The sequence below is a fragment of the Lycium ferocissimum genome, chromosome 12, assembly GCF_029784015.1.
Source record: "Lycium ferocissimum isolate CSIRO_LF1 chromosome 12, AGI_CSIRO_Lferr_CH_V1, whole genome shotgun sequence".
Taxonomy (NCBI): Eukaryota; Viridiplantae; Streptophyta; class Magnoliopsida; order Solanales; family Solanaceae; genus Lycium; species Lycium ferocissimum.
The window spans coordinates 35034962-35047590 of NC_081353.1; the positions used below are offsets into that span (position 1 = coordinate 35034962).

Genomic DNA, 12629 nt, shown 5'->3' on the forward strand with positions numbered 1-12629 from the left:
AAAATTTAAGAATACATATCACGTGATCATGATTAAATGATAAATATGTGTATGAAAGACACTGTCAACATTCATAAGAATTCTTCACAAACCCCCTCCAATAGTTTCTTGAGATTATCATGGGAAGAACTTGCAATCTTTAACATGCCGTGATATTTTTGTAACTATAAGAGATGTCACTAAATGATATGTTTAGAATTAAAGAGTTTCTAAATATAAAAATGTAATAGTACCTATTGAAACAGATCAAAAAGGAAAGAATGCCATATAAAATAAAACACACGAAATATCACTTAACGTACAAAAATCCTTCACAAACCCTCTATGAATTTCTTCAAATTATCATCTGAAGAACCTCCAATTTTCACAGCTTCCACAGCCAAATCACTCCATTTCTTCACATTCCTTCTAATTTCTTCCCCTTTCTCTTTATTTCCCATCAAAATTTCCAAACACCTCTTCAACTCTTCCCTTTTTACAATTCCTTCCACTTCTTTTGCTCTTATTCCTATTCCCCAAACTTCCTCCACCATTTTGGCATTTGTTGTTTGATCAGAAAATTGTGGACACCCCATAATAGGCACACCACTTACTATACTTTCTAAAGTCGAATTCCATCCACAGTGTGTCACAAAACACCCTATAGACTTATGAAAAAGTACCTCCATTTGCGAACACCATGGCACAATTAAACCTAATTTCTCATTTACAACATCATCATAATCAAGATTCTTGTTTTGTCCTTCTTCTTCCCCTTTTCTCATCACCCATACAAATGGCCTTTCACTTTCCAATAATCCGCGCAAAATTTCTTCTTCTTGTTCTCTATTTAACACTGCTAAACTCCCAAATGATACATACACAACTGAGCCCTTGGGTTTCAAATCCAACCATTGATGATAGTTTTTCTCAGACTTATCAAATAATTCGCATCCAAAAGACTTGTCTTTAGGATCATTTCCATCAGAAAAAGCAGAAGGAACCAAAGGGCCAACTGAAAATATCCTCATTTTATCGATAATTCTCATGGATTTTTCTTCTAATGCGTTGAACGAGTTGATGAGAACACAAGAATTTGGATCATTTTCAAGATTTTGTATGTGTTCTCTCATAATAGGTATCATGATTGAAGAGTGAGGACTATTAGGTAAAACTATAGTAGGAATATCATTGCATGAAAATAAGGGTAATTCTGGAAATACAATAGGAAACGAGGGTGTAACCATAATATCACTAACAGAACTATAAACTCCATTGGTGGAATTGAATAAATGGTGATAAATTGCAAAAGCAGTACCACACTGAATGACAAGCAAAGCTGACGGCACGTGCAAGTCACGCGCCACCAATGCAACCCATGGTAAGAGAATTGTGTATATCAAGAACGTAACGGGGTGACCCTCGTTGGAAAATTTTCGAATGAGATTTTTGAGGTTTTTCGTTCCGTTTTTCTTTAAATCGTTGAAATAATTGTTGTGTTTGTTCAAAATCCAACTATCATCATCGTACCCATCGGAGAACGAGGAATAGAATAACCCGTCTTGTGTTGGGAGATTTTTCATTTGCTTGAGGCCGTAAACGGTCGTGACAAAGGTGGCGCGTGCACCAGCGCGTGCAAGGTTCTTGGCTAGTTGGAGAGTGGGGTTTATGTGGCCTTGTGCAGGCAAAGAGAGAACAAGGAAATGGTGCTTCTTCATTCTTGGTTAATGTTGATGAAGAGAGTATTAATTATGATACTTAGCACTAAAGGAATGTTATGGAAGGTAAGCTTCTTATGATTGAAGTTGATAAGATCTAGTAACTTTTTTTTTTTGTTGCAATGATTAATCGTGTGTGAGGATCAAACGCCAATATTTTATATGAACGGTTATATATATATAAGGGTGTCGAAGTAAGTTTTGTTTGAAAAACTTAGTGTTTGACTGCAAGGTTATTTTAGCTTTATATGTTGAGAAAAACTTACCTTATTTTCATCGACATGTACATTACACTAAACGAATGGATGAATTATAGTAATCAAGTTGTACATCTAGTTGTACATGTAATCAAGTTGTAATTATAGTAATCAAGATCTAGTAATCAAGTTGTACATGTACTTTTCTCACTTACTCATATAGTTAATTACTAGTATCACCTCATTAAATCACTTAATCATAAATTCATGATATATAATTTAGCATAATTTAGTATAAACATCTGGTGCATTTAAGTTTTTACCGAAATAGTATCAAATGGACGGTTAAGCGACTAGGCAGATTAAAATTGATGATTTACGCAAATTGTCACATTTGTGTCACAATATTTGGAAATTCGTGACTTTTTCAGAGTTAGACCACTGATCTGAAGTTCTAAAAAATCAAAACTTATTCAGGGTCTAATTTTGAAAAAGTGGCCAACATCTAAAGACAACACTAAAAGAATAACCATCTAGTCTAGTTCAAATAACACGATTAAAATGGTCTTTGGTTTCATCGATCAATGAAAAGAAATTAAATATTTTATCCAATTTGTCATTCATAATAATACTTTTAAGCATTTCTTGATTCGATCTATTTCTTCAAGAGGGAAATGGTCTTTGGTTTTCTCAATAATATAATATAACAAGATCTGTTCTAGTTTGTCACTTGTATTAAGACTTCTGGCATTTGTTAAAGGGACTTGATAGTGAAATTAAAGTGTTTAAGTCGAAAAAACTTGTTCTTAGGGTTATAGTTGTTAATAATTATTATTAGGGAAGTTTTGTCACACAATGTGGATGAATTCGACATTGAATATATCAAGGCACTAATGTTAAGATGGGGACAAAGGTGGATGGAGAAACTGAATGCAATATCTTTCACACGAAATATAAATATATTATGTGTAGATCACTAAAATTTACATAATTAAGTATATTAAATTTTGATTCATATTTTGAAAAATAGAATTAGATCAGGTGTTAAAAACCTTAAATGTTGAACCCATCAATTTTTAATTTTTAATTCGGCTAGGTGTGGAACAGACAGGAGTAAGTGTGCAAGTAAATGAAGCTGATCTGGTATTAACAAATGAATTGATGATACTAACGTACGTGCATAGAAATGGTCTTGAGTGGTGAAGAGAAAGGAAAATATGAGGAGGACGGCTACGAAATTCGGACAGGAATTAATGAAAGGGCATTCATTTTAATATTTAGTAGGCGTTTGGACATGAGCTGAATTATATTTGGAAAAAGAAGAAGGTAGTATTTGAAGTTAAATTGAAAAAAAGTATTGGTATTTGAAGTTAAATTGAAAACAAAAAACTGAAAATTGAAATTGTGTTTGAACATGCATTTCACTTGAAACTATTGAAGTTTTCCGAGAATTTTTTTTAACATGAAAAACTGCTCTGTACCACTTTTTCAAATTTGAAAAACTTCTTTTCAAGTTTGGGGTGAAAATTGACACAATGCATAATCAAACAGGTTTTTGAAAAGAAAAAAAAAACTTGAGAAAAAAGCAACAAAAAAAAATCCATGTCCAAACGGGCCATAAGAATATGAGAATTAACCAATTGAAGGGAGATAATTATGCATAATGAAGATTTGTTCTTGCATTGAATTTTCATTTAATAAAACTATTTTTCTTATTTCAGACTTGAACGATAAATACTTATGGGACTAAAGTGTATAAGACGGAAAATTTAGAGACCACATTTACTAATTTACCTTTTTTTATTTATTTTTATTTTTTATATTCCAATTTCCAGTTGCTTTAACAAACTGTCAATTTTGAGTTGTAAGCTCAATTGTTTTGTCATTATTTATTACACATGCAAAAATGTTATTTTTGTACTCTCCAAGTAATGGTAGTTGCACTCCCCATTCCACAGACAAATGTGCCACCCTCCACCATCCACCATCAATGTGTAATGTGTTATATATAGTTGTTGAACAAATCAACTATCCACCACAATACAAAACCAATAAAAAATACAAGTACAAAACCAAGATCTTTATGCTTCACTAGGCAAAGAAAATATGGTGCAACCCCATATCATTTTAACAACATTTCCAGCACAAGGGCATATTAATCCAGCACTTCAATTTGCCAAAAATCTTGTCAAAATGGGCATTCAAGTGACATTTTCTACAAGCATTTATGCTCAAAGCCTTATGGATGAAAAATCCATTGCTAATTTTCCAAAGGGGTTGATGAATTTTGTTCCATTTTCTGATGGATTTGATGATGGTGTTGATCATTCAAAAGACCCTAAATTTTACATGTCACAACTTCGTAAATGTGGGAGTGAGACTGTGAAAAAGATTATTCTCAATTGCTCTGAAAATGGAAGTCCTATAACTTGCCTTCTTTACTCTATTTTTCTTCCTTGGGCAGCGGAGGTATGACTTAAGTTATTACTTATGGATAAGAGTACTTTAACTTTTTCAATTATTGGTAATTATGACTTTCAGTGCTTATGGTATCTTATTAAGCATATTGATCCTTCAATTGATTGTAGTGATTCACTTTTACTCTTAACTAATTTACCGGATTATTGACTCCTACACTATTTAACTATCTAGGTGTAATGTTAAGTTTGTACTATTACACAATGTTTGAGGACAATATACTTCTGAAGATAGTCTACGTATAACATATTTCCTACATAAAGGGACCAAAAAGACACATTTTTGTTGCTTGAAGGTTAAATATACATGCTTAGTCATTATATCACAGTGACTAAATCATAATTTACCAGTAACGGTAGACCAAAAGTGCTATTATTTTTTAAATATATTATGTTTCAGCATGTCCTCTCACATTTGAACCCAAGATCTCTTGCATGTTCTGATACCATTGAAATGTGCGATCATCTCATCTAAAACCTTGAACTATTAAAGATAGCACATTTTCAATTATATTATCTAATTATATATTATGTCTCAACAGGTCGCTCGCGAAGTTAACATCCCTTCTGCTCTCCTTTGGAGTCAACCAGCTACAATATTGGACATATACTATTTTCACTTTCATGGTTATGAAGAACAAATGGCTAACGAATCCAATGATCCAAATTGGTCCATTCAACTTCCAGGGCTTCCACTATTGAAAACTAAAGATCTTCCCTCATTTTTACTTCCATCAAGTGCAAAAGGAAGCCTTAGAGTTGCACTTCCCCCTTTCAAAGAATTAATAGACACATTAGATGCTGAAATTAATCCTCAAATTCTTGTGAATTCATTTGATGAATTAGAGCCTAAGGCACTCAAAGCAATTGAAGGTTACAAGTTTTATGGAATTGGACCACTAATTCCTAGTGCTTTTTTAGATGGAAATGACCCTTTGGATTCTTGTTTTGGTGCTGATCTTTTTGAGAAATCAAATGATTATATGGAATGGTTAAACACAAAGCCAAATTCAAGTGTTGTTTATATATCATTTGGGAGTCTAATAAATCCATCAATAAGTCAAATGGAGGAGATATCAAAAGGGTTGATAGAAATAGGGAGGCCATTTTTGTGGATAATGAAAAAAAATGAAAAAGACAAAGAAAATGAGAAAAAGATTAATTGTATTGAAGAGTTGGAAAAAATAGGGAAAATTGTCCCATGGTGTTCGCAACTCGAAGTTTTGAGACATCCGTCTCTGGGATGTTTTGTTTCGCATTGTGGATGGAATTCGGCTCTGGAGAGCTTAGCTTGTGGAGTGCCGGTCGTGGCGTTTCCTCAATGGACTGATCAAATGACAAATGCCAAGCAAATTGAAGATGTGTGGAAGAGTGGAGTGAGAGTGAATGTGAATGAAGATGGTGTTGTTGAGAGTGAAGAAATGAAAAGGTGCATTGAATTGGTTATGGATGGAGGGGAAAAAGGGGAAGAAATGAGAAATAATGCTAAGAAATGGAAAGAATTGGCTAGAGAAGCTGTGAAAGAAGGTGGATCTTCACACAAGAATTTAAAGGATTTTATTGATGAAGTCGCTAAATGTTATTGATATGTTTTATAACTTAGTCTTTAATTTATACGGCATTTTTTTTCTCTTTTTGTATCCTTTGCTTATCATTTGTTAAGAATAAAATGAAGATAGCTTCTATGTTGTTCAGTCTTTTGGAAAACGGCGATGAGTGCGTGTTGGATCATACAAAGGTAGCGAATTTTTGGAGGATCCAACACGAGTGCGGCAACATTTATGAAAAGTTCTAGCAACATAGGACACCTTAGTGGTCTTGGTATTCCTATATATATATTTCAAGTTCAAGATTCTACTTAGTTTGTGCCTTTTAAGTTTGACTTAATAAAATCCAAGTTGAGAAAGTATAAAAAGATCTCATGACAAGTTATAGTCATGTTTTTGAGTTTCGAACGGGAGATTTGGTTTTGCAATCCATTGGAAATGTTATTTTTGTTAGGAAAAATATGATCCTTTTAGAGCAAATACATGATTAGATCATATATATAAAACACAAATATATCTTTGTCAAAGATTTTTTTTAAAAAAAAAACATTTAGTAGCTTATTATTTAATTTAAAAAATGCCATGTGGCATTCAAAAAAGTCTACCCATTTTTTATTTTTTTTGAGTAGATGTAGAAAAGCCACGTGTTAATATAAATGGATTCGTTTTAAAAAAAAATGGTTAGTCTTATTTTCTTTAAAGTCACGAAGGTATTTTTTTACTGATGGGGACCAGTTTAAAAATATGTGCAAAAATTGGTAGATCTTATTTTTTAAAGCCACGTGAAATTTTTTATGAAAAGAAAATCACAAATGATTTTTTTTTTTTTTTAAAATTATGTTAGCGAAAAGGGTATATTTGCACCATTTGTGTAACGACAAGGGTATATTTGCACCATTTCTGTAACGGCAGGGGTATATATGCACCACCTTTTTAACGAGGGGCATATCTGCTCTAAATCACAAAATCGAGGGGTATATTTGCACCTTTGCCCTTTTTGTTATAAATTCACAATATATCGGTAAATAAAACATAATCTTTGTCAAAGATCATTTCCTCCGTATATTCGTGTGTTTTACTTTAGTTGCTTGATTAAAGAACTATTACTTTGTACAAGAAAATCGAAAATATAAATATTTTTCATTAATATTTTAGAACAATGTCATGTGCATCCTTTTTCTACTGATGGGGACCACTTTATATGTGCAATAACTGAGATCTTGTTTCTTATGAAATGCTTTATCAATCACAAAATTTTGGATTCTATATTAGTGGCAGGCTGACAGCCATGTATTCACCTTTTCAACTGTAGTTATTCCCATATTATCAACTCAGGCTAACAATTAGATAGCTCGAGTTCGAACCCTAGGAACAGAAAAATCCTAGATTTCGTTAGTTAGCTTTCGTCTTTAATGGGTTACGTGGCGCAATACCTCTTGTGAAAGAAAGTGTTGATGAAATGGATGTAACCCCTCCATTCTTAATTATCGATCCCGAATTTGAGTCTTGGGAATGGAAAAACACTTTGGTAAATGGTAGAGACCGCTTTCGCCTTTAATAGACATTATGACAATATGGATCTTAATTAGTCGGACCAGCGAGTCACTTATACCAGATGGTTAAGAAAAAGAACTAGACAACATGTAGTGCGAGTAGCTATAAATTTGTGGCTACATTTTTACTTAGAAAGATATTTAACTACATAATAATTGAATGTGAATGGATGTTCTCTTCAAAATGTCAATTTGCTACAGTGTCCACTCATTGATCATCCACACACTCCATCAGACAACTCTGCCTAGTATATATCATTTAACACCAAGAAAAAATATTTACAACCTTAACCAATTCTTTACCTAAAAAAAATGGAAACTTTTAAGTGATGATTGCCATGTTCTTCTTGTTACATTTCCAGGACAAGGAAACATCAATCCATGTATTCAATTTTCCAAGAATTTGATCAAATTAGGCGTAAATGTCACATTCTCCACAAGTCTAACAGCTTTCAATCGAATCTCGAATCTTCCAAATATACAAGGATTAACATTTGCTCCTTTCTCTGATGGTTTTGACGGCAACTTCAAAGGGTCAATGAACAATTTCCATGAATTCAATGCTTCATTCAGGACTAATGGTTCTGAATTTGTGACGAATTTAGTCGAAAACAGGACGAAACAGGGCCGTTCCTTTAAGCGTATCATCTACACGACGTTAACTGCTTGGGTCGGTTTACTGGCCAAGAGCATAAACGTTCCATCGACGTTTCTTTGGATTCAACCAGCCACAGTCTTGGATATTTACTACTATTTTTTCAATGGATTTGAGGATTCTATCAAGAATTGTCCAAAGGATCAATCTTTAGAGCTTGATGGTCTGCCTGTTCTGTCTCGCCGTGATTTCCCTACGTTCGTGTTTGCTGATTCAAACGATTGGACATTAGTGGCCATGAAAGAACATGTTGAGTTACTGAATAGCGAGATAAGTCAAAAAGTGCTTGTGAGCACTTTTGATGCTTTAGAATTTGATGCTTTGAGGGTTTTAAAGAATGTGACTATGTTGGGAATTGGCCCTTTAATTCCTTCAGCTTTTCTTGATGGAAATGATCCTTCTGATACTTCATTTGGAGTTGATATGAGACACAGTTTAGATAATTACATGGACTATTTGGATTCTAAGGCTGAAGAATCAGTAGTATACATAGCATTTGGTAGCTATTCTCAAATACCAAATCAACTAATGGAAGAAATTGCTCAAGGATTAGTGTTGTGTAAAAGGCCATTTTTGTGGGTAATTAGAGAGGGTCCTAACGGCGAAAAGCCATTTGAAAAGTTGAGTTGCAAAGAGGAATTGGAAGAGCTAGGGAGAACAGTGCCTTGGTGTTCACAAGTGGAGGTTCTTCAACACCCTTCTGTGGCGTGTTTTTTGACTCATTGTGGATGGAATTCGAGTATGGAGAGCTTGGCTTCGGGGGTGCCGGTTGTGGCGTGTCCACTTTGGACCGATCAATTATGCAATGCGAAGCTTCTTCAAGATGTTTGGAAGACTGGAGTGAGAGTGAACGCCAATGATGAAGGCGTTATTGAGAGGAATGAGTTCGCAAGGTGTATGGAGATTGTGGTTGGAGATGGGGAAAAAGGAGAAGAATTAAGAAAGAATGCGAAGAAATGGAGGGATTTGGCTAAGGATGCTATGAAGGAAGATGGTTCTTCTAATGTGAATCTCAAGGCTTATGTTCATGAGGTTTTGCTTGATGAATCATTTGTATGTTAAAAGAATTTAAAAAAAGAAAAAATGGAAAAAACTATGGTCATGCAGTTCAATATTAGCTTCTTGTTCACATTAACATTAGTGGCATTGATTTTTTTTTTTAAATAATGCTAGTGTTCAGGCCACCTTGTGCATACCACAATTATTTCATTGAATCTCACCAATGGAGGTATCGAGTAATTTTGTCCAGCAAGACATTAGTATCAAGTGCTAAAACTGTTTTTTATAAGTAATTACGTGTTTGAATAGAAGTGTTAAAACATGACATGATATAGTGCCTTAGTTGTAAGTCTAGCTTAATTTGACACTTGTGCAGATACAAGAAAGCCTTATTTGAGCACAAAAAGCACATCTGATTCAGTAATCTGCAATCCAAACTGCTCTGTTGCCTGCTTTCTTTCTGTTCTTGGTCTGGTTCTTGTTTTTGTTGGTTTGGGATTGGGGGGTTTCAAGGGCAGATGTAACATTAAACGTACGGGTTCAACTGAACCAAGTAACTTTTATTTAGACCTTGTATATTGTGTTAAAATCTACTAAATATGTACAAATATTAAATTTTAAACACAGTTACTCAAATGATCAGCGGGTTCACTGACATTCCGAACCTATAAAATTTAAATCCTAAATCCGCTTCGGGATTTCTAAATGAAAAGTTCTCTGTATGGAAGTATTAGATATTGAGTTACAATTATCAGATACAAAAATACACCACCAGAGACAAAAGATACAGCAAGAAACCAACAAAGTATTTATTTCATGTAAGCACTACGTATCAACATGAAACCAGAAAAAAAGAAAGTAACAAAAATTTCCCATACTATATCCCAACTAAAATCATAACATATTCAACATAGAACCTATGTTGCTTGGGCTCTTAAAAAATAGTGTCAGTTGCACGTTTGATCCTACAAGAGTAAAGCATTTTTAGAGGATCCAACATGAATGCGACAACATTTTTGAAGAGACCGGCAACCTAGCATAGAACTCAAAAGTTTCTACATTCTGGAGGAAACCCCTGAGGAAATCTTTTATAATCAGTGCAATAATTATAAATCATGAAGTTCCTCTGGACCCATCTTAGTCTTCTTCTTCCATTGGCATCAAGTTCTTGATTTTGCCATTTTGCATCTGAGAACTGAGGTTTACTAAATTTTTATGCATAGAAATTTCTGTAATAAGCTGTGAATGGTGCTTTAGACCAATCAGTTTTAACTAGTCCACCCCTTGTAGCCCAATCATCAGCTTTCCATAGACTTGAGTAAATCCTCATTGGTTGGTTCTTGGGAAATGGTACACCAAGTGATTCAGCATTTTTGAAAACTTTAATTGGAGTGTTGTCCACCAAGAAACTGAAAAATCCAAATAAACAATGATTAGCACATGCACATTTAGGACAGGTTATGTTGGTTCAACTGAGCTCATTACTTTCAGCTCGAACTATGTAGTATATGCGACCGAAAAAAATAAATTAATACCGATAAATACTCGTGCATACTCCCCGGTTCCATTCTATGCGACCTAGTTCAGAAGAGTACGAGTGTTAAACTACTTAATTTTCAGCATGAATTCGGTTATGTTGCTCGTACACCGATAAGGGAGCGGAGACATTTTTGAAAAGTATGAGCAATATAAGAATTCAGACATAGATTCTTCAACTTCTTAGAAATAAAATATAAGTATATATTTGGAGACTACATTAAATAAACTATAAGACAAAAGTTAATATATAATTCAAACAACATAAAAATCTCTTAGACTGCCAAAATAGTACTTATATTGACACATAAAATGAAACAATTGGTGTGTATATGTATAAAATAAGATTAAATTCTGAACAGACCGACTTTAACTTCTGAATTCACGTATGATAATTAAATAGTGGTTTATGTAGTGAATCATAAAATAGAGTTAGCTTTTGAATATATATAACAAGTTTGCTCTTACATGATGTGTTGGGGTTTCCATATGATTGAGTAGGTATGGAAGTTCTTGGTAGGATCAAACCAAAGGTAAAATTGCTGCTCTTTGTTTCCTTTGCCTTGGCTGAAGACATTTGTATGGAGAATATATGGTTCACCAGTAACATTTCCTAAGAACTCAAAGTCAATTTCATCATGCATGATGAAATATAAGTTGTTACTGCAAATATAAGCCCAACAAGAAGTTAGAAATAACGTTTAATACCACTGTATTTTAACTTGTTATAGCATGTTACGTTTCTTATTTCTCATGTTACTTATTTCACCTATTACGAGTAGTTACCAATAACTATCTTTTAGGTGACCTGATAGTGTAAAAACTTGAAGATCACCGATTTATAGAAGTCAAATTCTATCTAATTGGAGCATGTAAAAGGTTAGTCTGATGTGCAAAAAATACATGACCAGCCAGGTTGTTTCCTAATAATAGCAGAATATGGATGATATGTAGTTGGCTTTTGTATGTGGAAACAAGTTGCTTGTGAAGAGTACAATCGCATCCTATTAGTAGTAGTGATAGTAGACTATACATTATTATTAATAAGAGAGTTTAACTTACATACACTGGTAGCATAACTAAAAATTATTCTAACCTATGTCGCTTGAACTTTCCAACAATGATGTCACACAAGAGTCGAAATCTCAAAAAATATACTATTTTTGGAGGATTCAACACACATCGTGCAACATTTTTGAAGAGTCCGAGAAGCATAGTTAGTGTATATAAGTTAAATTGATTTAAGAAAACTTACATAGTATGCAGTGACAGTGCCAGCAGAATTTCCAGCAACAAGTTTGAGTTGCATATCAATTCTCCCAAAAAAATACTCATTTTTGGATTGAAAACCAGAGCCAGATACTCTATCTAAAGATAAAGAAAGAAGTTGGCCTCCATTAAATTCTTGGCTCTATTACCACCCCAATTTAAGTCAAATTCTTGAAAGAAGTTTCCACCATAAGAAACTATGCAAGAATTCATAAGGGCAAAAAGAATAAACAATATTCTTGATAACTCATAATGGGAAAATCCCATTTTTTTTTAGCTAGCCAATCTGTGGATAGAAGTGAAAAAGTTGGATCTTTTTTTTTTGTGATTAAACTTAGAATGTTTGTGATTTGCTTGTGTGGGAAAATGGGGTTTAAAGGGGACAAGTATTTATAGTGGCTAGAAGACAGGGGAGCTATAAAGGAGAGGACAAAATACTTGTGAACTCCTTTGAATTTTGGATTTGGGTAGCATATACCATAAGAGCTGGACCCTTGTTTTGTTTGGCATTGGATGGTTTAGGATCTCTGGTTTTTGATTTAGGAGGGTGGAGTGGGGGTGGGTGGTGTGACATATTTCTCCGATCAATGTGGGACATTATAACATTTTTCACATATTCAGAATAATTGAAGCGTGAATAATATAAATGAGAACGTAACATTAAGAAACATAACATCAAGAATAGGTCTGATTTTGACA

At 33.7% G+C, this 12629-nt stretch overlaps 1 protein-coding gene and 2 pseudogenes across 1 annotated transcript; 1 reads left to right on the forward strand and 2 right to left on the reverse strand.

Annotated features, from left to right (window-relative positions):
- Window positions 1-311: 311 nt before the first annotated feature.
- LOC132039535 (phloretin 4'-O-glucosyltransferase-like) lies at window positions 312-1697 on the reverse strand. The gene is made up of 2 exons (XM_059430008.1): window positions 695-1697; window positions 312-640 (listed from the first exon to the last, which is right to left on the reverse strand). Exons 1-2 carry the CDS (start codon window positions 1695-1697, stop codon window positions 312-314), a joined length of 1332 nt encoding a protein of 443 aa, XP_059285991.1.
- A 2217-nt stretch (window positions 1698-3914) lies between these two features.
- LOC132041217 (UDP-glycosyltransferase 75C1-like) lies at window positions 3915-9261 on the forward strand (annotated as a pseudogene).
- A 594-nt stretch (window positions 9262-9855) lies between these two features.
- Window positions 9856-12249, reverse strand: LOC132041218 (xyloglucan endotransglucosylase protein 1-like; annotated as a pseudogene).
- Between the last annotated feature and the right edge of the window lie 380 nt (window positions 12250-12629).